A 27,544-nucleotide genomic window follows, 5' to 3' on the forward strand; every position below is an offset into this window, starting at 1 on the left:
GGGTTGGCAGGGCTGCCACTGACATGTTGCTGGTTTTGCGAGTGTCTTAAGGCATTTTGCATCCAGTGTGAATCTCTGATTTCAGCTCACCACATGGAAATTCTTGAACTTGAGAACCTCTCCATCACCCCTAAGTGTGAGGGTGACGCTGGTCACCGTACCACCTGACTAGAGTGACAGGTCACAACACAGAGATGAAACAAAACCAGAAGGACACCGGGTTGTGTTGTTGAGTTTTGTTTCCCTCCCTCAAGTTTAATGACCTGCAGAAAATAAGAGTAATGTCCATCTAGTCCTCTGCCCACCCCTTTCCTTCCCCGGGTGGTGTCGGCTCTGCATGTGTGAGGGATGGTCCTGACACAGCTGAGTGAGTAGCCACGCCAAGGCCTGGCCTGCCTGGACCGGGGTGGCGGGCACGTGGCCTGAGCCCCCCGGCCTCACCTGCCACTCCTTCCCCTGCGAGCAGCTTGTGTGTACCCTGGTCTCCAGGGCCACCACTCCTTAGGATAGGAGCAGGCTCTTAATGTTAGCATGAGCTAGAGAGGGAATCTTGCCCTGCATGCTGCACGACTGGCGGCCCCATCCAAGGAGCCCTGAGAGTCTCAGGGTCAGGAGCGTCAGGTGTGGGGGCTTGAAGGTGGCACTGGGCTTTGCCTGCATGACCTGTGTTTCCAGCCATCTTCCAGCACCTTCCCTGGCTGCCCCTAAACGATCAGAAATGCAGCCCGATCCTGTCATCACCTTCCTCTTTGCCATCATTGGAGAAATTGATTGAAAAGTTTCACACTTCTGAATTGCTGTACGGTAATTCTTTGATAAATGTGGTTTGTTTCAAACAGCTGCCTCTGTGCAGCAGCTCAGCATAAGGTTCCCCAGGATATCAGGGCTTAACCCCTTCCCAGCCTCGGCCACCTTTGTCAGATGTGCAAAATGTGTTGTTTAGAGTCTCAGCACCAGACCAGAGAAGGAGACATGGGTGGTGTGTGTGTGTTATAATTATTTAGCAATCTTTAAAGCTAGGGAAGGAATTTGTTTTCTAATTAAGCTGCTGTGTCTGGAAGTAAATTATAGTGAACCTTCTCTGAGAAATCTCCCGATTTCTAATTATCTATGAGAATGTAGCAGCCTGATGAATAGGCATGTTGCCACTGCAGTACATATTTATATTCTGAATCCTTTGAGAGACTGGCAATAAGATCCATGCTTGGAAATTAAGGGACATTTTTCAGCCCCGAAACAAAGTAATGAAACACTTAAACAGTGCTAGAAATATTAGGGTACTCAGAAAGCTCTGGGGAATCAGAAAGATGAGGAAGCTATTCCATGAGGCTGTTAGTTAGTATTCTGATCACTGGAGGCACAGAGGACACCAAAAAATTATTCATAATTAACATCTATTGTGTAAACAGCATATTTTAAATAGCTAACAATCCACTGTCTTGAATAAAATGACTTGCTGTGTCCTGCTTCCTCAGAACCTTGAATAGCAATTTAGCCCCTGTTTAGTCCAGAAGCAGTGGCTGAAGATAAGCTTGGATTTGGGGCTTGATTTTCGCTTTGAAACTGCAAGCAATTTCTTTTGACTTAACTATGGTCTCCATCTTAAGAATCCTGGTCTCATGAGTCCTGCATGTACAGTGAGGGAGAGGTCACAGGAGGAAGGAGAGGCTGGGACAAATTGGGAGATTAAGATTGACATAAATCCACTACTGTGTGTAAAACAGGTAGCTAGTGGGCACCTGCTATAAAGCACAGGAAGCTCAGCTTGGTGCTCTGTGATGACCTAGAGGGGTGGGATGAGAGGGAGGGGGAGAGAGGGAGGGGATGTATGTATACATATAACTAATTCATTTCGTTGTGCAGCAGAAACTAACACAACATTGTAATTATACTCCAATTTACAAAATACACGAATTGTGGCTTGAGAATATAGGGTAACCCAATGATTCTTTAGTTGAGAATTAAGAAGAACAAGAATAGGTGATATTTATTGGTCACCTGCTATGTACCAGGTACTGTGTTAAGGGCATTACATATATTCAGTCTCTATTCATTCCTGGAGCCTTTTGAAGGGAGGTGCTATTATTGTCCACATTCCAAAGAGACTGAGACTCTGGGCAGGCAACTAGCCAGCCCAGTGTCTGTCCAGGCCATGCTGGGTGGTCTGTCCCAGCATCACAGCAGGAAGGGAAGTGGCATCCCATGGGGCTGGCGTGAGCAGAGGGACTCAGCCTGGTGGCAGCCCGTGCCTGCCACCCCAGGCTCAGTAGCTGTGATCAGAATTTACTCCACTGTCAAGCCAGAATTGTACGCATGTATTATGTTTGAAAGGAAAACTATCAAAAGATACCAGTCTTAATTCAAAAAGTACCTTTCTTTCCAACATAAATATATTGTATAGGCTGGTTAAAGGTGAAAATCAGTAATTCATTAATGCCTGCCAGTCACTGAGAAGATGAGTAATGATTCACTGGCAGCTAATTTGGAAATGAAGTGGGGAAAACAAATCCCCAAGAGACGGCGCAAGGGGAGAGAATGTGAGTAATTGGCGGAAATGTGGGAACACTGTGAAGGAAGAGTCACGGGTCCTCCCAGCCCCACGAGCAGGTGTCAGTCAGGCATTGATCAACCTGGCCTTGGAGCGCCACCTCTGGGGCGAGTGGCTGGACTGGACCCGGCTTTTCTGCCTGTCGCTACAATCCTGCTCAGGTCAGCAGGGGAAGGGGGGCGGATCCCCACACCCCATATGGTCCCCGTGGCCTGTGCTGATCAGCTAGCAGGAAGGAGGCTTGTCTGGGAGGAAGTTGTAGATGAGCTGCCCAGGGAGCAAGAGAGGTTCCTAGGACCTCCATGGGGTGCCTGCTCACCGCCCAGAGAGCATCCATTTCCTTCTCTGTGGGACTGAATCCTGGCCTCTCTTCATCCAAACAAAGGCTGCAAAGCGCCACTCGGGGCATTTCAGCATCTGTGGCACTCATTTCATCTCCTGATGCCCTGGGCGCCCTCCTGGTGTCCTGAGGAAAATGTGTCTGCGAGTCTGTAAAGAATGCGTCATCCCCAAGATCCGGGGATACAGATGGCGGTGTGGGTGGCTTTTCTTAATGGAAGGCGGGTGTCAGGCGGTGAGAGGGGAAAGTCAGCGGGGGCGCAGCGTGTGCCTCCAGTCTCTCGGAGATTGGCCTTCCTTGTGGCGACTTTGTCTCCTGAGGCTTGTTGGTGCTCCAGAGACACTTAGCACAGCAGGCCCGCGACGGAGGAGATGAGGCCGAGTCAGTGCCTCACCTCACTTCCATCCCTACTGAAGCTTGCCCTGTCTCCCTCCTTTCTTGGTCTACTTGCCGACCTGTCTCCGAGAGCTTGTTCAGGTCCAGCTCTACACCACGGTCCTCTCCCTCACAGCCCGGCAGTGGGTGCCGTTTCATTGGGCAGGGAAGGAGGAGGCCAGCTGCATCAAGCAGTGGTCCCTATGCCTGTCTCTCAGTGCAGGACTTGGAACCCTGCTATCACCATGTTGGCATGGGCCTTGGCATGCCCCAGATGTCCAGCTGTCCCTACCAGTCCAGGGCGTGACTGCTGGCACCATCTCCGTTTCAAACCCTGGAAACCATGATAAAAGGAGATTGAGCAACTTGTTCAGTAAGTGGCAGAGCCGGCTCCTGCCTGCTCCGACCACCACGCCGCCTGGTGACTGCACCGGGTTTTCTTTCCAGAGACAACACTCGCCCACTCTGATCTGAGCACATCATCTGAACTAGAAGCCAATGAGTCACACATGAGATGTCTGCTTTCGAGAAGGGCATCTGAGATTCTGCTTCCCTGGTGGCTCAGCTGGTAAAGAACCTGCTTGCCAATGCAGGAGATGCAAGAGATGTGGGTTCGATCCCTAGGTCAGGCAGATCCCCTGGAGAAGGACATGGCAACCCACTCCAGTATTCTTGCTTGGAAAATTCCATGGACAGAGGAGCCTGGCGGGCTTCAGTCCATGGGGTCACAAAGAGTCCAATCCAACTGAACAGGTGCCCACACATAAACACACACATTCTGAGATTCCAGGCTTAAAAACATCCAGAATCAGACATATCTCTCTTGGGCTGCTCATTCATTGATTCAACAAAGGATTGGTGTGTGGCCTTGCATTCTTATTGGGAGAAGGAAACATGAAGGCATAAATTTAAAAAATATGCAGTTACAAAGGAAGCTATAACATAGTGACTGGTGCTTCTCTGATTGAGCAGCTAGGAGAGATGTCTGGAGAGTGATCCACCTGGCCAGAAAGAGCCAGCCAGGCGAAGCAGGGGAGAGAGTCCCAACCGGGAGCCAGTGTGCTCCAGGTGCAGCCCTGGAATGGTATTCATCGGTCTCAGTTCAGTTCAGTTGCTCAGTCGTGTCCAATTCTTTGCGACCCCATGAACCGCAGCAGTCCAGGCCTCCCTATCCATCGGTCTAGTTTTTAAAATTAACGCACTTAGTGGTTTCAAGATGGCCCCTTAGGGTCTGACTCAATTCCCTACATCACATAGGGGAACTGATCACTTAAAAGCTTGGTTAGTACCTTAATTGGAAGTGGAGCTAGACCATTTCCGATTGTAGTTGCTGGGTTGTATGGGTATGCAGTGACATTTACTCTCTCGTGCCATCCACCGGCAGGTGTTGAAGTGCCGGCAGTGTGTAACATGCCAGGTGCTGGGGGGTTGATGATGTAAGACTAATAGTATATGAGATGATGTGTCCTCTAGAGCTTAGGAACTGACTGGGGGGCTCAGGTTCATATCTGTAGAACCTTTAACAAGGAAGGCCTGAGCTCAGTAGCCCGCAAGCCTCTTAGAGCTAAGAGATTGGACTGGATACTCAGTAAGAGTTTTACCTCCCCTCCTGTGTGGACAGTGTGTAGGGGGCAGTCAGTGAAGGCCTGTGAGTGGATAGCAAAGGAAAGAGCCTCGGCAAGCTGGAGATTCCAGGGCCAGCTTAATGAAAGAGGACCCATGGGCTGGGCTTCACAGAGGAGGCAGTATTTGGTTCAGTGACAAGGAACACAGGCCATGCTTTGCTCCGTAACTCTGTTAACCACAGCGTTGCACCAAAGCGGATGGTGGTACAAAGCCTGGTGGACATGCTGTGTTTGTCAGACGGAGAATGGGTATAACTGGAAAGCCACAAGGAGGGCTGTCTCTGATCTTACCTGAAGAAGGTGGTCAGCTGGTCTTCTTGCAAGATCTTTAAGATTATTTCCTTGAATTATGTACCAGGTCACTTTGGTGTGCTGTGTATGGTATCTTAGAGCTGTAACACATTGCCTTTTACGACCAGAATCGCTGTCAGAATTCTCCTTCTGCTCCAGGTAGTAGGAGCCTGTTTAGATGTGACAGCAGCAACAACTCACCTGACCTTTGCACATTCTTCATGTCGGCACCAGTCTTCTGCTTCAACAAGGATGCTTCTAATAATTAACCATAGATAGTAGAGCAAAATGATGCAAAAAGTTTTCAGAAATTCAGATCAACCATGATAATACTGTTACTAGAAATAATGAGAGCACAACTAAGAATTTGTTAATAAGAGAAAATTTTAAGGTGGACCCAGTACTAGAATATAAAAAGGTCTTGACAGGCTGAGGAATGAAATGCAGATAATCAGAATTATGTATATAGATCTCACAGTAGTCCCCAGAAATCACATGTACAAGTATGGGATTTGAAAAATCTGATATGGAAAAAGTCAGCATTTTAGTAAACTGAATTTAATTTGGGTCAACTTCTTAAAATGACTGCTCAAAAACCAGAAAAGTCTAGAGAAGGGAGGTGATAGACCCTGAAGGGACAGGGTGGGACGTGGAGTGGGCGGCCAGGTGAGAAGCACTTTAAGGAACTGGGACATTTAGCCTGGAGCAGAGAAGGCTCTGGAATGACAGATAACTGCTTTTGATAATGGAAAAGCCATGAGATTCAGGTAAATTACACGTATCTATTTGGTATCAAGAAGTGCCAGCGTCAGAGCTGCCTGGCAGGAGCTTCAGGAAAAGCAGTCTTGGTATCACGAAGAGCTGCCCCGTGGTCAGAACCCCCAAGACAAGATGGGCAGTGGGGACGGCACACCAGGTGGAGCGAGGGCAGTGGGGGTAAGGCGATGTGCAAGGGGGCAAGCAACATGTAAGACCTCAGACCGAGGCAGCAGTTTTTGTGATTCTGGGAAAAGCAAGAAACAGATGACTTCCAAGTGGGGAAAAAATCTACCTGTTTATTAAGGGAAAGAAAGGAAAAATGAGAGTTCACAAAAGTGAAAATGTGCTCCATGTAATTACTTAGGTTCTCGTAAAATTATCATGTTTATTATATTAAACTTAGGGGTTGACTGTATTTAGGCACTTCCAACATTTCTGATTTGTTTCAGAACTTATAGGGGTTTTGTTTTAATGGCAAATAAGTTGTTGTTTAGTCGCTAAGTTGTGTCTGACTCTTTGTGACCCCCATGGACTATATAACCCACCAGGCTCCTCTGTCCGTGAGATTTCCCAGACAAGAACAGAGGGGGTTGCCATTTCCTTTTCCAGAGGATCTTCCCAACCCAGAGATCAAACCCTTGTCTCCTGCATTGGCAGGCGGATTCTTTACGACTGTGTCACCTAGGAAAGCCCAGCAAATAAATAGGAGCAGCTATATTTTATGAGCCCTTACTGTGTAGCAGGTTTGGTGCTAACTTGTTAGGTTGTTAACTTACTCTACTTTTCTAGTTCCTGTGGGACTAGGTATTACAGATGAAGTGACTGAGTCTCAGAGAAGTTAGGTAACCTACCTAAAGTCACACAGTGAGAAGCCGCAGAGCCTGGAGGGTTCACAGCCCTGCCTCTGACTCCACTCCCTCGGCTCCGTGCTGTGTGTACACTGAAGGGTCTCAACATTCTGCAAGTTCTTGTGTGCATGTGGAGAGGAAGGAAGGGTATATTTTGGTTGGGTATATATCAGGAAAGGTCTTACAAAGGAGGTGGCCTGCATTTTGTGCATCTAGGTGTCTGGTCTCCAAGGGCAAGGAAAGATGAGGGGACATCTACGGTGTAGGAGGAGTAACTGGTCACTGTGGCCCAGACTCCCAGGTACCTGGGAGGAGGAGAGCTCACGTCTGTTTAATGCAACCCTGCCAGGAAAACCTCAGAGGAGAGTTATCCTGGAAGATGAAGAATAGCAAACACAATCTGATTGTATTTGAAAGCTGTTCTATCTGCGGTGTTTGAACCAATTGACAGGAAGAGACAGAATTTCCAGCAAGGCTGCCGGCAGTCCTTCTCAGCACTAAGTATAGAGTAACCCTGGCATTCCAGGCTCTTCATGGACTAGAAAGGTCAGGATCAATTTCTGTGAAACACCTGGAGGTCTTACATCCAGGTCTGCTGCTGAGGAGGCCAGTTCCACCCTCCCCCTCCTCTCCTCCCACCTCCTTTATAGAGAAGCTGCCTTAGGAGGGTGTCTCAGTCTGTTCAAGGAGGGGCGCCTGGAGAGCAAAGCCAGGAGGCAGGGGAGCATCTCAGGAAGAAAGTGCTCCCTGCCCCTCTGGACCAAAGAGGGCTGCTCCCTGGGGCTTGTCTGGATTTCACCCCCAACCCCCCTCATTTTAGAAGCTGCCTTTTCTGAATGTTACAGCCTTTTTAGCAGCTTTTCAGCGAACTCTGCTTGGAGGAGACGTCTGCTTGACTCCTGGGCCTGTAACTCTCAAGAAAGGGTTGGTCTGTAAGTCAACCTTGACATCCAGAAAACCAAAGAAAAGCCACTCTTTCAGGGAATGCTTCAAAAAATAAAATTAGGTTCAGATTTGTCACTGTACTCTTTAATAGAAAGAACCTGTTCTCCTGGTGTCATAAACATGTTCAGTAAGCACGTGAGAAGCTGCTCCTTTCTTCTCTTTGACCCGGGTCTCTGTGAGTTTTTTTTTGCAGCCTCCAGAGGAACTTGTGCCAGTACTGGTGCTGCTATTGTCTGTGGCTCCAGAAATAGGCAATAGTTTATCATTGTGTAATAAATTCTGCACTGTTGTATTAATAACTCCTGCTTACCACCGAGCCTTAGAAATCATCACTCCTCTCCCCCTAGAATTTTAAGATACATTTTTCTCCATTTGCTTCACAAGTAAAGATTGGCAGGCTTCTGTTCTGTGGGAGCTGTTAAAAGGCAGAAGGAAAGGGATGTGAGGGACAGCAGCGCTGCACACATAAACCATTCAATTTAAGGGCTCAGTGCAGATTTTTAAAAAATCATTAGGAAACAAGCTGCCTCTGTGTGTTTTAAAAAATACCAGTCAGCTTATTCAGAGGTTGAATTATGTAATTTTCTAATCTCTTACATCTCTCAGATCCCATGTTCACCATCAAGCCATTTTGATAACCTGAACCAATAGCTTCCAGGAGAAATTAACAAGAGTTTCATTTAAGTCAACATTTTTTTAAACTGCAGGTCATGGTTTATTAGTGTCTGTAAAATCAGTTTAGTGGGTCACAGCCTTGCATTAAGAAAAAGAGAAGCACAGAGAATATCCTTGTTTTTCTAGCAACATGAATGTTCTCTGGTCCTGTTGTTTGAATGTGTATATTTACACATATGATCATCTATACGTGTGTATCAGGTGACCATGCAAAATGTATTTCTTACTAGGAGTTGTGATCAAAAAAGTCTGAAAGCCACTTACATTCCCTGAGGATGTGGATGTACTAGCTCCCTAATGTCCATCCTTGAGTAGTCAGTGTTCTTAATAGGTAGCTCGTCTTTTCCTATCAGTAATCCCTGTTGATGCAAATAATCAATAAGCAATCTATAATAAGGGATAGAAGAGAGTTTTATCCAAGTCACACTGAGGACTATAGCCCAGGAGACAGCTTCTTATTAGCTCTGAGGAACTGGTCTGGAAGAACCATGGTTTTCAGCACCATGCTTTTTTATCTCATCAGAGCAAAGAACATATACCAAACATGACAGGGCTGCATCCCTTCAAGGTTTCAGAAGAGATAGATTAGCACAAAGTGGACATTCTTTTGGATATTGTTGTTGTTTTTTTTCCTGGCCAAGCAATACAGCTTATGGGATCTTACTTCCCTGACCCAGGATTGAACCCTGGCCCCAGCAGTGAAAGCAGAGTCCTAACCATTGGACCTCCAGGGAATTCCCTGGATAATGCATTCTTTTTTTTAGTGGTTAAAGCAGATGTACAATGGATGATAAATAAGTCATAAGACAGGCCGTTCTAGTTAACATAAACTTCAGGCCAAATTATGTACAAGCTAGAATGACTTACCCTTACCTTAATATGTGAAAATTTTCTTCTGTCATCCTAAATGACAATTCTGCCCTCAGCCTAATACCATGTTATGCTTTCCTATAATCTGCCACATTTTTAATTACTGTTGCTGATACATATACCTCACCTTCCTCCTCTCTTCTTATTCAGGAAATGATTTTAACAGTTTATTGTCATTTTGCTTTGGCTCCGTCTCTTCATTCTTTCTGGAGTTAGTTCTCCACTGATCTCCAGTAGCATATTGGGCACCTACCAGCCAGGGGAGTTCATCTTTCAGTGTCCTATCTTTTTGCCTTTTCATACTGTTCAGCGATCGATGCAAAGAAATAGAGGAAAGCAATAGAATGGGAAAGACTACAGATCGCCTCAAGAAAATTACAGATAGCAAGGGAACTTTTCATGCAAAGATGGGCACAAATGGTATGGAACCAACAGAAGAAGAAGACATTAAGAAAAGGTGGCAAGAATACACAGAAGAACTATACAAAAAAAGATCTTCATGACCCAGATAATCATGATGATGTGATCACTCACCTAGAGCCAGACATCCTGGAATGCGAAATCAAGTGGGCCTTAGGAAGCATCACTACGAACAAAGCTAGTGGAGGCGATGGAATTCCAGTTGAGCTATTTCAAATCCTAGAAGATGATGCTGTGAAAGTACTGCACTCAAGATGCCAGCAACTTTGGAAAACTCAGCGTGGCCACAGAACTGGAAAAGGTCAGTTTTCATTCCAATCCCAAAGAAAGGCAATGCCAACGAATGTTCAAACTACCGCACAATTGCACTTATCTCACACGCTAGCAAAGTAATTCTAGCAAAATTCTCCAAGCCAGGCTTCAACAGTACGTGAATCGTGAACTTCCAGATGTTCAAGCTGGATTTAGAAAAGGCAGAGGAACCAGAGATCAAATTGCCAACATCTATTGGATCATAGAAAAGGCAAAAAAGTTCCAGAAAAACATTCTACTTTTGCTTTATTGACTGTGCCAAAGCCTTTGACTGTGTGGATCACAATAAACTGTGGAAAATTCTGAAAGAGATGGGAATACCAGACCACCCAACCTGCCTGCTGAGAAATCTGTATGCAGTTCAAGAAGCAACAGTTAGAACTGGACATGGAACGACAGACTGGTTCCAAATCGGGACAGGAGTACAACAAAACTGTATATTTTCACCCTGCTTATTTAACTTACATGCAGAGTACATCATGAGAAATGCTGGACTGGATGAAGCACAAGCTGGAATCAAGATTGCCAGGAGAAATATCAATAACCTCAGACATGCAGATGACACCACCCTTAAGGCAGAAAGCAAAGAAGAACTAAAGAGCCTCTTGATGGAAGTGAAAGAGGAGCGTGAAAAAGTTGGCTTAAGCTCAACATTCAGAAAACTAAGATCATGGCATCCGATCCCATCACTTCATGGCAAATAGATGGGGAAACAGTGGAAACAGTGACAGACTTTATTTTGGGGGGCTCCAAAATCACTGCAGATGGTGACTGCAGCCATGAAATTAAAAGACACTTGCACCTTGGAAGAAAAGCTATGACCAACCTAGACAGCATATTAAAAATCAGGGACATTACTTTGCCAGCAAAGGTCCATCTAGTCAAATCTATGGTTTTTCCAGTAGTCGTGTATGGATCTGAGAGTTGGGCTGTAAAGAAAGCTGAGTGCCGAAGAACTGATGCTTTTGAACTGTGGTGTTGGAGAAGACTCTTGAGAGTCCCTTGGACAGCAAGGAGATCCACCTAGTCCATCCTAAAGGAAATTAGTCCTGAATATTCATTGAAAGGACTGTTGCTAAAGCTGAAACTCCAAATACTTTGGTCGCCTGATGCAAAAAGGCCCTGATGCTGGGAAAGATTGAAGGCAGAAGGAGAAGGGGACAACAGAGGATGAGATGGTTGGATGGCATCACCGACTCAATGGACATGAGTTTGAGTAAACTCCAGGAGTTGGTGATGGACAGGGAGGCCTGGTGTGCTGCGGTCCATGGGGTCACAAAGAGTCAACATGACTGAGCAACTGAACTGAACTGAACTGTCATTTTACTTTAAATGCTTATTCCCATTTTGACTATGGGCTTTGCCTTCAGAACTACAGAAGGACACATTAACCATGACTGACTTCAGCTCCCTGGTAGAATGACCTGAACCTTTTGTCATTAAGAAATATCACTCTTCATCTCTGGTAATACCTTTTCCATAAAGTCCACTTTGTAGGACTGTAGTGTATCCTTGGGTGTCCCTGGTGCCTCAGACAGACAGTAAAGAATTTACCTGCAATGCAGGAGACCCAGGTTTGATCCCTGAGTCAGAAAAATCCCCTGGAGAAGGGAATGGCAATCCATTCCAGTACTCTTGCCTGAAGAATTCCATGGACAGAGGATCCTAGCAGGTTATAGTCTATGGAGTAGCAAAGAGTCAGATATGATTGAGTGACTAACACACACACACACAGCGTAGCCATACAACTGTTGGTTGATTTGTGTTTGTACAATGTGTCTTTTCATATGTAAACATAATGTGTGTGTACATAATTGTGTTAGATATAAATTTTTTGTGTACTTAGGCAGGTATCTTTATATATAGTTCTGTAGCTTTATATTTTACATTATATCTCTTTTTAGCAGGGTATAGTTGATTTTTTTCTGTTTTTAATTCAGTTCAGTTCAGTCACTCAGTCGTGTCCGACTCTTTGCAACCCCATGAATCACAGCACGCCAGGCCTCCCTGTCCATCACAAACTCCCGGAGTTTACTCAAACTCATGCCCATCGAGTCAGTGATGTCATCCAGCCATCTCATCCTCTGTCGTCCCCTTCTCCTCCTGCCCCCAATCCCTTCAAGCATCAGGGTCTTTTCCAATGAGTCAACTCTTCGCATGAGGTGGCCAAAGTATTGGAGTTTCAGCTTCAGCATCAGTCCTTCCAATGAACACCCAGGACTTATCTCCTTCTGTTTTTAAATCTAGACTAAAAATTGTTCACCTTAATTGAAATATCTAGTCTTTTTATAGTTACTGTAAAAATTTTTGAGTTTAAATCTACCATCCTGTTTCTTGCTTGTTTTTTCTATTTCTTTTTTCCACCTTCCTTTTGTTTCTTCTGCAGTGCCATCTTTTGAATTGATTAGCAGTTTTACCACCCCTTCCTCCCCTTCTTTTGGCTTGTTAACTGTTTCTTTTCTCACTGGAGTGGCTACCCAGAGCTGTGGGCTCTGTGTGCTTTCTGTTAAAGGCCAGGCAGTGAACACTTCACCACACAGCAGAGACAGAGTCTCTGTTGTTTATTCTTCTTTATCTTCTGTTTCAACCCTTTAAAATTATAAGGCTTGTCATTAGCTTGCAGACCATGCAAAAAATAGGCCACTGACTGGATTTGGTCTGTGGGCCATGATTTTGGCAATCCCTGGCTTCTTAAAGTCTAATATAAATTAGTGCCTTTACCACTTCTCAGGTGATATAAGGACCTTAGAACAATTAACTTCGTTTCCTGACTTCCCAAAATGTGTGCAATTATTGTCATATATTTTAACTCTCCATATATCATCATCTCCATATACATTATTAATATTCTATAGAGTTAATACTCACTTATATTTCCCACATATTTACATCTTCTATTGTCTTTCATTCCTTCCTGTACCTCAGGGCTTCCATGAGATCATTTTTCTTTATCTCCTTTAGTGCAGGTTTGCCAGGGAAAAGTTTTTATTGTTTGAAAGTGACATTATTTTTTTACGTTTTTAAATTGACATTGTTGAAATATTGCTTACATTCAATAAAAGGAACTCACTTTCAGTATGCAGTTTGATGAGTCTTGACAGTTTTATATACCCTCAGAACCACTATCACTCTCAAAATATATCCTAAAAGTTCCCTTGTACCTCATCCCAATTAATCCCCCGCCCTAGCCCCCAGGCCCGAATAAACATTGATCTGCTTTTTCTCATACGTTAGATGTATCTTTTCTAGAGCTTCAGATAAGTAGAAGAGATACTGTGTTCTTTTGTGTCTGAGACCGGACTTCCCTGGTGGCTCAGACGGTAAAGCGTCTGCCTATAAGTGGGCAGACCCGGGTTCAGTCCCTGGATCAGGAAGATCTCCTGCAGAAGGAAATGGCAACCCACTCCAGACACTTTGTGTCTGAAGAGTAGAAGCTGGTGTGGCAGGTGCATGTTTAACCTTATGAGAAACTTCCCAGCTCTTTCCCAAAGTGACTCGCCCTTTGTACATCTTAGATCTTTTCACAATATCCACTGTTTCTTATGTATTTATTTATTATGTTCCAATCTCATCTCTTTTGCTTAATTTTGAGTGTTTTTTCTTCTGATCCATCTTCCATTTCTGTCTTCAGTATTGTCTGATCTGCTGTTCTGCCCATCTATTGAATTCTTTAATTCAATATATTGTATTATTAAGTTTTTGAGGTTCCAGAGTTTACAGTTTCCAGTTCTCAGCCAGAGTTTTCCATCCTGTCCATTAATTCCATGAACATATTAAGTAAAATTATTGTGAAGTTGGTGTCTGATGTCACCATTATCAGAATCCTCTGTCCATCTCTTTCTCTTCTCAGTTGTTTTTATTGGTTTTAAGCATATAAATGCCTGGTTTTGGGGTTTTTTTTGGAGATATAGTTGATTTACAATATTATATTGTTTTCAGATGTACAATATAACAATTCAAAATTATTGTAGATTTTATTCCATTTATAGTTATTGTAAATGCTTGGTTATTTTTGACTGAATGTTTCAAATTGACAATAGAGGGCTTTCCCTGGTGGTCCAGTGGTAAAGAATCCACCTTGCACTGCAGGGGGCTTGAATTCAATCCCTGGTCAGGGCACTAAGATCCGATATGCTGCTGAGCAACCAAGCCGGCACTCGGCAACTACTGAGCCTGCATGCCATAACCAGAGAACCTGTGTGCTGCAATGAAAGATCCCAATGAAGCCTAATTAATTAATTATTTTTTAAAAAAGAAAGAAAGTGGAAGTTGTACAGAGATTTAGGTTGATTTGAGACTACAAGGTCTGCATTATTTCTAGTTCATCCTTTGCACCCAGATCCAGCCTGGGTTTTTTGTTTGTTTGTTTTTTTTTAACCATAGCTCCATCTCGTTGGCCAGCCCTCAGTTTTTGTTCTCTAGCTCGTGAGTCCGCCAAGCTCAGCTCAGGCTCTCTGCCTCTCAGAGTTGCCAGGTGCCTCCGGGACACATGGAGCCCCAAGTGCCAGCTTAAGCCCGGGGCTTCCCCCTCTCAAGTTCTGGCCTCATGATTCTGCACAGCCTTGCCAGTCTTCCATTGCCTTCAAAAAGATTTTCACACACATACACACAGCACGTCTGGTTGTTCTCAGTGGGTGAATGGTCTGAGTCACCTCATCTACCATTGTCAGGAAGATGACGTCATCTAAACCCTAAGAGAATAATTGAATCGCTTTCCCCAGGCTTTGCAGATGTAATTTAGGGCCTAGCTGACTCAGCTCTGAGAGAGCGTCCCAGTGACTGCACAGTCGAGTGTCTCTGAGTGAGTGCTGAGAGCTGAGTGCAGTGTGTCCACAGGCTTTCTGCATTTAAACAAGTGCAGCTCCATTTCCAACCAGGCTTTCTTACTGCGAGTTTCTCACTTCCTTTCTCCTGACTACTCAGACGTAGTCCTGCAGTCCAGTTAAAGGGGAACTTCTGTAAAACAGCAAACTATTCAGGCTGTAAACAAACCATGTCACATTTTATTAGCTGCAGGTTTCATGCACACCAAAATAGACTTGGATGATCATTGCTTGAAATCTATGACTGACTTGGGAAAAAAGGCACTGAGTAATAAGAAATACAGATAATATTAGAATGTTGAATTGCATACAATTTAAAATAAAGAGACATTGGAAAGGAAAATTATAGAGACGTGGCTTGGTCTGGTACAGCAAAATGCCAGCATATGAAGAAATATGTCACAAAATGTGCTATCTAGTGCAGAAGTTCCCAACCTTCATTTATGTCAAGTAGTTTCCTTCTCCTGTTCAGCTGAGTTTTTAGAATGATTGAAGTTGTGTGTGTGTGTATCTGGTTTCAATATGGCATTAATTGATTGAGAAAATGTACCTGCACACATATTCAGGGACTCCTGCTGGTGTAATGAGTGCTGTCTCTTACCTGACACGTTGAGATCCCTGATCTCATGTATCTGACTTTGTCTAACCAAACATCTGACCAGTGTGTACTGACCCGGATATTCAAAAGAATTATTTTAAAAAGAAATTGCTGGGTTCACTCCCTATTTTCTTAGTTCCAGAGCATTCTAAGTAATGAATTATATGCACTGAGTAAACGGTTTAGCCAAAGGTTCTCTGCACCATCATTTACATAAAGCCATTTAAACAGACTTATGGTATATCCTACTTTATTTGAACTGAATATGAGATAATGTAAATTCATAAAATCATGCAGTTTCCAAATATTTTCTCTCTTCAGGAAACTTGTTTAGCTTCCGTCTTATTAAATAAATAAGATTCAGGGACTTCCCTGGTGGTCCAGTGGTTAGGACTCCACGCTAACAATGCAGGGTGGCAGATTCAATCTTTGGTCAGGGAATTAAGATCCCATATTCTGCATTGTGCAGCTAAGAAATTTTTTTTAATTTTTTTTTAATTTTCATTTTTCTTTATTATGCAAGCAGTGTGTTTTTAGCATATGTATTTTTGAATACAGATAAGCAAAATAAACTAAAATCATCCATAGTGTCCACCATGCCAAGATAATCATTGTTACTGCTTTGATGCAGACCCTCCCAGACTTTTTTCCTAAGCATATTTGTGGATGTTTTTAAAACATGTAAACATTTTAGAAATGTGGCAACTCTTTTCGTATTGTTATTTCAGTGCAATTAAGGTTATTTGATTTTGTGCATTAAGAGATATCTGGAGGAATGGGCACCAGAATGTTTCTGTTGGTCCTTTGATCATGAAACTTGGAGTGCTCTTTGTGTCATCACTTGAGTGTGTTTAGTGAGCTTGCGTCATTTTCTTGGAAACCATAGTTTTTCACTTAGTGTTTTATTATCACAGAGCTGTGATCATCCAGCAGGGATCCATCCACTCACTCATCAAATATGAATCGGGCACCTGTTATGCATTAGACGCTGTGTGCTGAGCACTGGGTTAGCACGAGGAAGCACGTGGGCCTGCCGGCCAAGAGCCCTGAGGCTAGTGGGAGACGTAGCCCGCACACCAGCTGTCGTCCATGGATTCTGTGGGGGCCTCAGGGCAGAACCAGAAAGCCAGGGAGGGGAAGCCCTTGGCAGAAATGAGGGAAGAGGCAGAATGTCAAAATTGCTCCAATTTCCTGAGCCAGGAAGGCAGAGGGGTGTCTGCGCAGGTCCAGGGGCACGTGGGCTGTTTGAGGAGGACAAGTTCCATGTTGCTGGACTTTGACGTGTTGGTGAGGGAGAAAGCTGGGGAGACATAAAAAGGAACCCATAGAAGCAGAGTCCTGACATCTACCCCAGACCACACTGCTGGCCGGTTGATGGGGGCAGATGCGGAGACAAGGGACACAGCTTACTGAGGAGAAGCACAGTGGGAGACAAGGAAGCAGCGGCCACGAGGCTCGGCTGCTAAGCATGGACCTCCTGGGGAAGCCCTACGTCTCAGCCCCAGGGTCGTCAGCTGGAGACCAGTCTGACAGCTGAGACAGCTTCACTGCCCAGCTGGACAGTGTCCCCGAATACGCTCCCCTGCTGAGCAGCCAGCCTCTCTTGGGGATCTGGGCAGTGGCTCTCCATGTCAGCCACACAGCCTCATGGAGTTTGGGGAGCTGCTGGCCGAGTGTGAGCAGCTGTTCTTAAGCAGGGAAGTAACGTGAGTCAGATGTGTGGGCTATGAGCTCGTGCGTGTGCTCAGCACTCCACTGGAATCTACGAGGAGATTGATTTATATCGAGGAAAGTAAGTCATTGCCCACAAGGAATTTATTACCTAGTTACACAGATAATCAACATCACGGAGCAATGGTGAATAAATAAAAAGAAGAAAAGTAAGTGATCGACAGGCTGCCAGAGGAATTCCGAGGGAGATGCTGTTGCAATGGACCTGAACACAGGCTGTCATGGTCAAGATGTCTTCATGGACAGGGAGGTTGGGCTTTGCTTGTGAAGACTGAACCGGAACCAGCCCAAGGCAGGTGGGAGGCTATTGCAAGTGGACAAATGAAAGGAGACTGAGTTTGATGTTTTTGTCCAACTGTGAGGTTATGGACCTGACCAGAGGGAACTAGTTTCAAAGTTTAATGTGTCAAACTGATGGCATTGAAGCCAACTGGGAATTTTCTACCTAACTCCAATGACAGTGGTTTCACCCTTGCTCCTTGGAGACCTCACAATGACCATCTAGGGAGGCTGCTAAGAAGCTGGTAGCTCCCAGTCCTCACCCTTCCAGCCATCGGAGCTCCACTTTCCTTAATTCCAAGCAAGCTTTTGTTGAAGTAGAGGGAACTAAAATGTCATTTGGACACTGCAGCAGTAAGCAGAGAACCCTGTAGATTTTTGAATAAAGTTATACTAAGGGCCATCACCCTGCCCATGAATTGGATCTCAAGAAGGCTGTTGAGGATACCTTTGCAGTGGGAGTGATGAGCAAAAGGCAGTGGAAGAGATGCCTCACAAGAAGCAGGAAACATGAGCTGCACTTGAGGCAGAGATGAGTGGGCCATGTCTTAGGGTTTGAGCTCTGACAAAAGGGAATCCACAGGGATTTTTAGAGTGAGGGCACATACTACAGGGAAGAAGAAGATGGCAGTAACGAGGATGAGCTTGATTTTCAATGTGGTTAAATTTGGGCTGTGAAGACAGCAAGCAAAGGGTGAAGACAGGTACCTTGTGTTGGGTTGTTTTGTAAGATCCAGAAGCAGAGTGGCCATAGCTGGAGTCAGGCTCCAGAGAGCGGGCAATGCTGAAAGCCGTAGGTGAGCCCAGATGTCGGGGGAGGTGAGAATAAATCCAATGCCTGATAGCGGTGATGAGGAGTCTGAGGAGGTGGCATGCATTTTCCAAGGAAGTGTCTGCTGCATCTCCGTTTGAAGTGCTATCCACTTTATTTTGGTCCCCATTTTGCATATGAGGTTAGTCTGGGTGACTCAGAGCAGAGGAACAAGATGCCAGAAGTTACACAGACATGCACAGCTGGGACTAGAATCGTTTTTCCTCATCTCCCAATTCTATCGTCTGTTCCTGAACTATAACTTTAAACTCTTTTTCTTTTAAATTTTAATTAATTAATGTATTAGCTTATTTATGGCCGTGCTGGGTGTTCGTTGCTGTGCACGGGCTTTCTCTAGTTGTGGCTAGCGGGAGCTACTTTCTACTTGTGTGGGGGCTTCTCACTGCAGAGCATGGACTCTAGGTGCACAGTCTTCAGTAGTTACAGCATGTGGGCTCAGTAGCTGTGGCACACAGGCTTAGTTGCTCCGAAGCATGTAGGATCCTCCCAGACCAGGGATCAAACCCATGTCCCCTGCCTTGTCAGGCAGATTCTTAACCATTGGACCCCAGGGAAGCCCTAAATTATGAAATCTTGTGCTTTTCATGTAAAAGCTAGTCTGTGATTAACACTGTGGGTTTAACTTTTCAAAGAACCACTTTGATTATTAATGAAACTGGGGGGAGGGTACAGGTGAAAGAAACTTTAGTAACGAAATGTATCATGGACTTGATGCTCTGTGCTAGACCTTTCTTCATGGTCCTGCATTGCTGACCCAGATGGCTTCCAGAGTGGGTTGGGTTTTGCTGTTCCTTAGGATCAAATACAGAAAGGAAAACAGGAACAAGTAGTTTCTGAAGTGACTTAATCCTGAATGATGTGGAAAGAAAGGGAAGTGGGATTCTCTTCCCAGTTGTCTTCCATTCCGGGCTGCCAAATGCAGAAGGTGGGTCTCGTGATGATTGGTTAAGTTTGAATGATTCCCAGGTTGTCTGGAATCAGTTGGACAGATGGCTTGGTTGTAATTTCATGATGAGCTTAGTGAAAAAATATCAGGAGAATTTTCAGGAGATCTTTGTAATTATCTGCCAGTAGTTGTCATAAGGTGAGGATTTTTAAAACCCACCTAAATGCATACTGACCTCCACCTGACAAAGAGTGGCCTCCACTCCTCCGATGGCTCAGCTGTGTCACTTCACCTGACTCAAGGGGCACTGTTCATGCCCCTGACATCCTTGGTCTTAGTTTGAAAATAAACCTCAGCAGACCTTCCTTCGTCCAAGAACGCTGTCCTGTCTCCACCAGCTGCCCACCAGCTGCCGGGGCAAGGAGGCGGGTGAGCAGGGAGAATGTTGCCACTGCCTCACTAAGGGGCTTTCCTCCTGATCAGCTTTCCTTGGGGGTGTTCTGTGTAATTATGTCAGCATGGTTATTTGTCCCACTTCTTTACTTAATGTTACAAAGCAGTCTTTTTCCCGTATCATTAAAATATTCATAAACAACAGTTTACTAGCTTGTAGTTACTTCATTGTGGTTGTTCCATGATTAATCTTTTCTTTACTATTGGTCACATAGGTAGTTTCTGCCTTTTCACTGTTATAAATAAAACACTGGAAAAATATATCTTGTTTCAACATTCTTCATTTCTGGTTCAAGACTGATTCCTAGTTACTGGTTACTGAAGAAAGGATACAGACCTGAAGGATTGTGCCGCCATACACACCCAAGGTGTCGTATGTAAGTGGCCACAAGCAGAGCATCACTCAAGAGTGTTGCCTAGTTGTCCATTGGGTTTTGTCTTGCTGTGTTCAAATTTCCCTGTGGGGTTGGGGAAGTAAGCCTAGCTCCCCTCACATACCCCACTGGGAGGCCTGGGCCACAGCTGACCTGCCTCTCATGTCCTCACCGCTGGCATTTTCAGCCCAGCGATGCTTGCCCTGTAAACTTAAGAGGTAGAATCTAGGCCTGAGTAAGTTTGTTTGATGTTGAACAGGTGAATGTATGGTGAAGAGCTGGGCCCACAGAGGAGGTCTGGCCTTTGCCCTTGGCTTCTGGGAAGTGACCTGTGGCGGGCCCGATAGGAGTGTCTTGATTCGGGTACAGGGCCAGTCCACCCAAAGGCTGAGAGCAAGCCTGTGGTGAGCTGCAGGGCCCCAGGGGCTCCTGTGGTCAAGAGTTGCTTTGCACCTGCCATCGCACATGAATGCTGGAGAGGCCACACCTGCTCCTTCTGTGCAGATGGGGAGGGGAAGAAAGTGAAGTGGAGGCTGAACTTTAAGATGTGAGGTTGGATGCCCAGGAGTCTCAAAAATCCCAGCGAGGCACAGAGGTCCTCCCAGCATGGCTAAGCCTCCCCCACCCCTGGTCTGATGTGCTGTCCCCTCACTCCTTGTTTTCCCACCTCCTCCTGCCTCCATCACCTGTTTCTGTCACTGTGGCTGTTTTGTGTTTTCTAGGATTCCTGGGCGGCTGAATGACAGGAGGACCCCCCTGGGCGAGCTGAACTGGATCTTCACAGCCATCACGGACACAATTGCATGGAACGTGCTTCCTCGGGGTGAGGGCCCCCGGCCGTGGGCTGGCGGGAGGGCTGCTGCCCCAGAGTCAGGAGACTCTGGCCCTGGGACGTGAGAGACGTCAGAAGGGAGGACCATGTTCCCCTCAGTGGAGAAACCAGAGGGGATGGGCGGGGAGGACAGGAACCCCAGAGGTTCTTCGAGGACGAAGTGCGTCTAGAGAAGCATCTGCTTTGGCCCTTAGTGTTTTCAGGGCAGATTCAAGGCTCATCTGTCTTCATGGAACACACCATCAATACTTCTTACAACTGCAGTTTCTACTGTAGTATAAGGAGCATTTGTGTTTTTTGTTGATAGTTGCTTGGGTTCTGCTGTTTGTTCCACTTACATATGTAACAGATGTAACAGATGTAGGTTACTGCCAGTGGAAAATGTGCATGTCAGTCCCAACCTGCTTGTGGCAAATTCTGATAGAAGTAAGTTTGTATATTTAGCTTTAAATGCTGGGCATGAGTCACTGAAGACAAATTCTTATCTTTTCTCTGCCCTCAGATCTCTTCCAAAAGCTCTTCAGACAGGACCTGTTGGTGGCTAGTCTGTTTCGAAATTTTTTATTGGCAGAAAGAATCATGAGGTCATATAACTGCACCCCCGTCAGCAGTCCACGCCTTCCCCCCACGTACATGCACGCCATGTGGTAAGTGTTTCTTGCTGGACCAGTGTCAGGTTCTCTAAGGAGTGTGGTTTTTCTATTTCTTTCTTTCTTTTTTTTTTTTAATTTGGCTGTATCAAGTCTTAGGTATGGCACATGGGCTTCATTCCTCCACAGCATGTGTGATCTTTGTTCTCCAACCAGGGATCAAACCCACGTCCCCTGCAGTATAAGGCGGATTCTTTTTTTTTTTTTTTTTTTTTACAAGGCGGATTCTTAACCACTGAACCACCAGGGGAGTCCCTCCCATTTCTGAGATAGTCCAAGTGTAAGGAAATTACCTGAGCAAAATAGGAAGACGCGCCTCCAAGCATGGAGTCCTGGGTCAGGCACTCAGCTCTTCCTGAGTCCCCTGCAGAAGGGCAGGTGTCTCTGAGGGTCGTCCAAGGCCGAATGGGACCAGCGCCTCCAGAGGCCCTCTGATTCATGGCTCAGATGGAGAGGACCCAGGGGTGAGTTTCTGACTCGGTAAGGGTTGGTACTGAGGAAAGAAACTGCCAGCTGAGTTCATGAAGTGTGTCCAAGATTGCTCCAGAGATGGAAAACTGCTGTGTTCATGACCAGGTCATTTGCATGCTTATTTCATACATGTGTGCATGTATACACATACTCTCATACACACGAGTGTGATCTCTATGACGCTTTTATGTTGATTATAAATTTCCTTCAAAACTGGGTTACTGTTCCTTACACTACTGCTAGTAGTAAGCACAGTATTATAACAACATCAATGGAAATTGTCTTGAATCTAGACATTATATCTGAAGGCATTTGGTTTCTTCCCATTTCCATGCTTTTGTGACACAAGCAGAGTTTGAGGACGTACTGAAAAGGGGCAGTAACAAAGGAAAATGAGTCTTAGTTATATCCATCTGGGAGAAACCCTAATGCAAAATATTTTAGAAGAGTAGTTCACTTCTATTTAACCCTAAAAACCACTTCCCTGATACTGGGAAAGATTGAGGGCAGGAGGAAAAGAGAGCAACAAAGGATGAGATGGTTGGATGGCATCACTGACTCAAAAGACATGAGTCTGAGCAAATTCTGGGAGATAGTGAAGGACAGGGAAGCATGGCATGCTGTAGTCCATGGGGTCACAAAGAGTCGGACATAACTTAGCGTCTGAACAACAGCATAAACCACTTTATGATGTATTTTCAGGTTTATTTGGAGTGGTGGTTTTTTTCTTTTTAAATATGTGCATGACCACTTTCCCCTGACTCTGGAAACCCTGAGAACGAAGAAGGAGGTGGTAAACTCCCCACCTCTCATCCACTTGAGGAATATCAGAAATTAGCATTTTTATGTATGAGATAAATCAAGATGCACTATGCTGCCGAAGCGCCAGACTGTAAACAGAAATCAAGTTAAAACATGCCTCATCCATATCCTCTGTAAGAGCTTGTAGCATAAACTAGAGAACAAGTTACGAAGACAGAGGAATAGGAGTAGACCGCCGTGGAAGAGTCGCTGTGCAGCTGTTTAGATCCTGTGAGAACAGACTGGCAGAACAGCCGATGCAGCTTCCTTCCCTCCGTGAAGATTAGAACTAGGAGCGGGGGTTGGGGGGAGGGGGTTGAAAAGCCTCTCTAATGCTTAGGATGAATAAATAGAAAGAAGACCCACATTTCTGGAAGAGGAGATCCTCAAAACAGCCTTATCCTGGGGGGAAAAAAAAGCAATGCCTTAAGTTCTATTACTTTTGAATCAGATTTTTATAAAATATGTATTATTAAAGAGGAAAGAAAAAGGGAAAAGAGCTGAACAGGGTCAGTGCTATGTTTAGTCATGGATAGAAAACTATTTAAACCACAGGAAATGGGCCTCATACCAGCCACCCAATGTGAAAGGCTTCCTAGGCTACTGCGGTCACTTGGGCTACTGGCCAAGGAGATCCCCCAGGAGACGGAAATACAGGATGGACAGAGGGCACCAACTTTTAGCAAGAAGCAGCCTAAGTCCTCTCCACCTTGTTGCCCACCCAGTGGCAAGTCTTTGGGACAGTCGTCTTTGTGTGCAAGTTTCTCTGGATGTGAAACTGCCTCTTCTAAGGTGTGCTCAGCTGCACAGAGTAATGAACAGCGTGTGGTCCTGGAGAAGAGAAGAAGGACCAGAGCCAGAGCTGAGAGCAGACAGGACAGGCAGGGAAGATGGCAGCAAGAGAAGGAGACCTGCAGAGGAGGCACCCAGAGAGCACCGAACGGAACAGTGATACCTGTCTCTCTTCATCAACCTACAGATCCTTCTCTAGCATTGGCCTCTTAGAACATGTCTGAATCCTGGAATTTGCATAAATACTGTTTAATACAAGGTCCAGATTCTAACAACAGCATCTCATAATCCTGCTCATCTTTTTTATTGATTTCCATGCCTACCTCGAAAACTAGGAGTATGGCCCTCTCCCCTGCGAGTTTAGCTCTCCTTGAATCTCATAAAACAGGCCCTCATTTGTATATATTTGTTGTGAAGAGAAACATGAGCTAATACAGCAACCACAGAGGCCCAGATAAGCGCAGGGAAAGATCCTTTGGTCTCCCAGGGCGTGTGAAATTGCTAGCAGTCATACATGCACCTTTGGGTCTTTCTGCTTGCCTGTTTCCAACCTGCCTGCACATTCCAGGGTACCTCTGCAGCTGATAAGCTCCCTAGGACTTGAGTACAGTCTAGTCCCTCAGGCTGCATGGTCCGCCATCCTGCAAAGCACTGTCTGTAGCCTGATACCCTCCCCGCCCCCTTTTAGGCAAACTCTGGTTGTTGCATGCTGGGTTCCATGGGAAATGGACTCAGGGGGGTCAATGAAGGATGCTGTGAGGGAAGGTTCCTGGGATCACCTCCCTGGATGGGGAGGCAGCCTGACCCCTGACCTGACCTTGACCAGCACATTCCCTACCTGGCAGTGTTGGACCCTGACACCTCCCACTTCACTCTAGCCCCTGCTGCCCCGTCCACTTTGCATCCACCCATCCCAGCTCAGGAGGAGGACTAAGCAGGTTGCTGAGGAAGAACCAAGGAACGGGACTGGTGAGACAGTCAGAGAGGCTCTGACAAGGAAAGCTGTCAGAATGTTAGCTATAAGAAGGGAAGCCAGAGGCAACCCCAGTACCTAATAGAACAAGGATGTAATTGAGATACATATACTTGAAAAAATTCAAGCCATCTTAAAATTTTGTTTATCAAGATTATTTATTATTATGCAAAATACATGTTAAATGACAAAAACAGAACACCAGACTGTATCAGCAATATAATTACTTCTACGTTATGCATGGGGAAAATGACTAGGTAGAATTATAACAAGATGCTAATGGTGTTAATACCAGAACCAGAGGATTGGAGCGAGAATGCTCTCTTTTAAAAGTTGATAGATATTACTTCTGTAATTAAAAATCTACATGTAAATGTTTTAAGCCTTTGAAACACTAAAGCTATTTTTTAAAATTAAGTCATTAAGGTTGAGGTATTCCTTGTCAAAAACACAAAACTAGAGACAGAAGAATCATTGGATGCTTCTTTGCGTGAAAAAAAAAAAAAGTAGAACTAGTAGAACTCCCCGATGGTTAGTACCTGCACTTGATCTCATTTGGTATTTGATATTTTTTAAATGTTGTGGAAAGAGCTCATTAAAACCCTAAATTGGAAATCACTCAGATGTGTTTGACTCCATCCTGTGTTTGTTACTATACACGGGATTGCTACTGGAACACCACTTGCAGCGATAATTTAAGTTAGCTTGTAGTTGCACACTCACTATGCACAGGGCACTGGGAGACTTTGTAAAGATCATTGTGAAGATCATTAACAAGCCATTCTAGGAAAGGTATGAAGTAATGCCTGAGCATTTACTGAATATCAAGCACTGGTGACCCAGCCTGGACACATTGTGTGTTCCCAGGTGGGCATCAAGCCCTCAGACATGGCCCTTGTGTCACCGCAGACACAGCCTCAGGGTTGGACTGTGTGGGTCCTAGTGTCATTTCCACCACCACTTATGGGAAGAGCCCCATCGGGGTGTGGGCATGAAGAGAGGGCTTTTCAGAAACATGCAGGGTGCAGAGCAGGCTGGCACCCAGAGTATGTTTCCCCCGTGGGGTGGAAGGAAGGGCCTCAGGCAGTAGGAAATCTCTCCATCCCTCATTCACTCCCGTCCTGTGAGGGCTTCGATGGGGGAACACACAGACCTCAAAATGAAAGGCGGAGGAGCTGTCGAGGAGCGCGGTGGCGTGGCGAGAGCCGGGCTGCATCATGTGCATCGTGGAGCCCCAACTGCAGCTTTTAAAGAGCAGCCAAAAATCTGTATTCTCATCTATAATTTCCTTGTTTAAAATGTTGGTGTCTAATATAGCATTTTTTAAAAAAAACATTCTGAGGGCCAAACTAAATGCTTGGGGACCAGATGCAGCCATCAGGCTGTCCAGTAGGCACTCTGGGCCAGGCTGGGATGCCCTGAGTTTGAAATTGAGAGTACAGCTTCTTGGTGGCCCAGGGACCCTGAAACGCTTGGTAACCATGTGCAGGGCTTAAAGGTGGGGTGGGGCCAGGCTGCTCTCCTCACCCAGGTCTTGGCATGGCCTGTCCTGCTCTGCGTGTCCACAGCCAAAGGTTCTCCAAGTGGGGATCTTTTTCTGAAATCTAATATCATGGCTTCCAACCTTTATATTGTGAGAAATGCCAAATAGGTAAGTCTAAATTAGGGCTTTTCATACAGAAATCAGAGGAGATGAGATTTCACGGGAGGAGAATCACAGGGATGTAACACATCCTCCCCCGATGGGGTTCTTCCTAACAGTGCCAGCTTGAGCCTGTAGCCAGATAAATGTTAGTCAAGCCCGTTAAAAATGTTGAAAATTATACCATTAACCTACTTTGATCTGGAATCAAATATAAAATCAGGCTTTAGATTGAAGAAGTAACATGCTTGTAGGAACATCATCATGCAGTGAAAGAGAGAAATGTCGATCAGAAGCCAGATGGCAAGTCCCTGAGACATAGGGACCAACCAGAGCATCCGGCACCCTCTCAGCATGGGGCTTCTCCGTAGAAGCAGCCGCACAGCCTGGGTCTCCAGGGGATGAGCCTCCCCACTGATCAGAGGGACAGCGGCTCCTCCTGGAGCATCATGCCACTTGGGCTAGGAATTTCATAAGCCCTCCAGTTGGACCATGCTACCGTGTTGTAGATCTAGGGAGTAGAAAAGCACTCAGCGTGGGTGATAACCTTTATTTATTTATGAAATCATTCAGAACTGTCTCATACCAAGTCAGAGACCACAGATACTTGGTATAAATGCCGGGTCAAGCAGCTGCATACGGCATGCAGCCATGTCAAGGGACCCTGAATTGCTTAGGATGGATAGACTCCCAGGTGTTTTCCCTCCTCACCTGAAAGTAGACAGAGGTAGTGGTTAGAATACCAGTTAGTTGGTAACACCAGATCCAGTGGCTTTACAAAAGGGAGTTGGTTCCTCTTTCCTGTATAGCTAAGTGGCTCACTTGAGCATCGCAGGTCTCCACTCTCCCCAGCGGCTGTATGTGGCACCTGGTCTATGGAAACTGGGGTTGTGATCTCCGTCATGGGTAGCAGGCATCCAGCTCACACTCCTATCCTTAGGGGAGGTGGGAGAGCTGTGATGCAAAGACAGGAGCGTGTGAGGCCTGGAAACCAGAAAGATCATGCTATCCTGCTCTCAGGTTCACCAGCCACCTCTGAGGTTTAGGCTCCTGGCCAGTGAAGCATTGCCATGGACTTTTAGCAGAGCTCATTCAGGTGATAAAACCTTCGACAACAATGCCCACAGCTCTTTCTCCCACCTGGTAAATTGACCAAAGTCTGTTCGTCCCTAGGGAGTGCACAGCCAAGGTTGTTGGAAAGAGCATTCCGAATAAATAATTTACTGTCTAGTTACTGTGTTCCTTGGGTGGTGATGGAGAGGCTGAATTTTCATCAGGGGGAGGCAGGGAACAAAGCCTAACAAAAATTGAGGTTAAAACATGAAGTCATACGCATTCACACTTTGCTTCAGGCGGGGGGCGCCGATGATGAAATGCTCAGCGCCCGGCTCCTGTTTAA

At 45.5% G+C, this 27,544-nt stretch overlaps 1 protein-coding gene across 2 annotated transcripts in view; it reads left to right on the top strand.

Moving 5' to 3' along the window:
• Positions 1–27,544, top strand: part of RPTOR (regulatory associated protein of MTOR complex 1) — a 310,827-nt gene that overhangs the window by 189,330 nt on the left and 93,953 nt on the right. For both annotated transcript variants that reach the window (XM_020875726.2, XM_020875727.2), the window contains exons 8-9: positions 20,707–20,807; positions 21,319–21,463. In XM_020875726.2, coding sequence (XP_020731385.1) covers positions 20,707–20,807; positions 21,319–21,463 — 246 coding nt within the window. The remainder of the gene's footprint in view (positions 1–20,706; positions 20,808–21,318; positions 21,464–27,544) is intronic.

This window comes from Odocoileus virginianus, chromosome 17 (assembly GCF_023699985.2).
Source record: "Odocoileus virginianus isolate 20LAN1187 ecotype Illinois chromosome 17, Ovbor_1.2, whole genome shotgun sequence".
Lineage (NCBI taxonomy): Eukaryota > Metazoa > Chordata > Mammalia > Artiodactyla > Cervidae > Odocoileus > Odocoileus virginianus.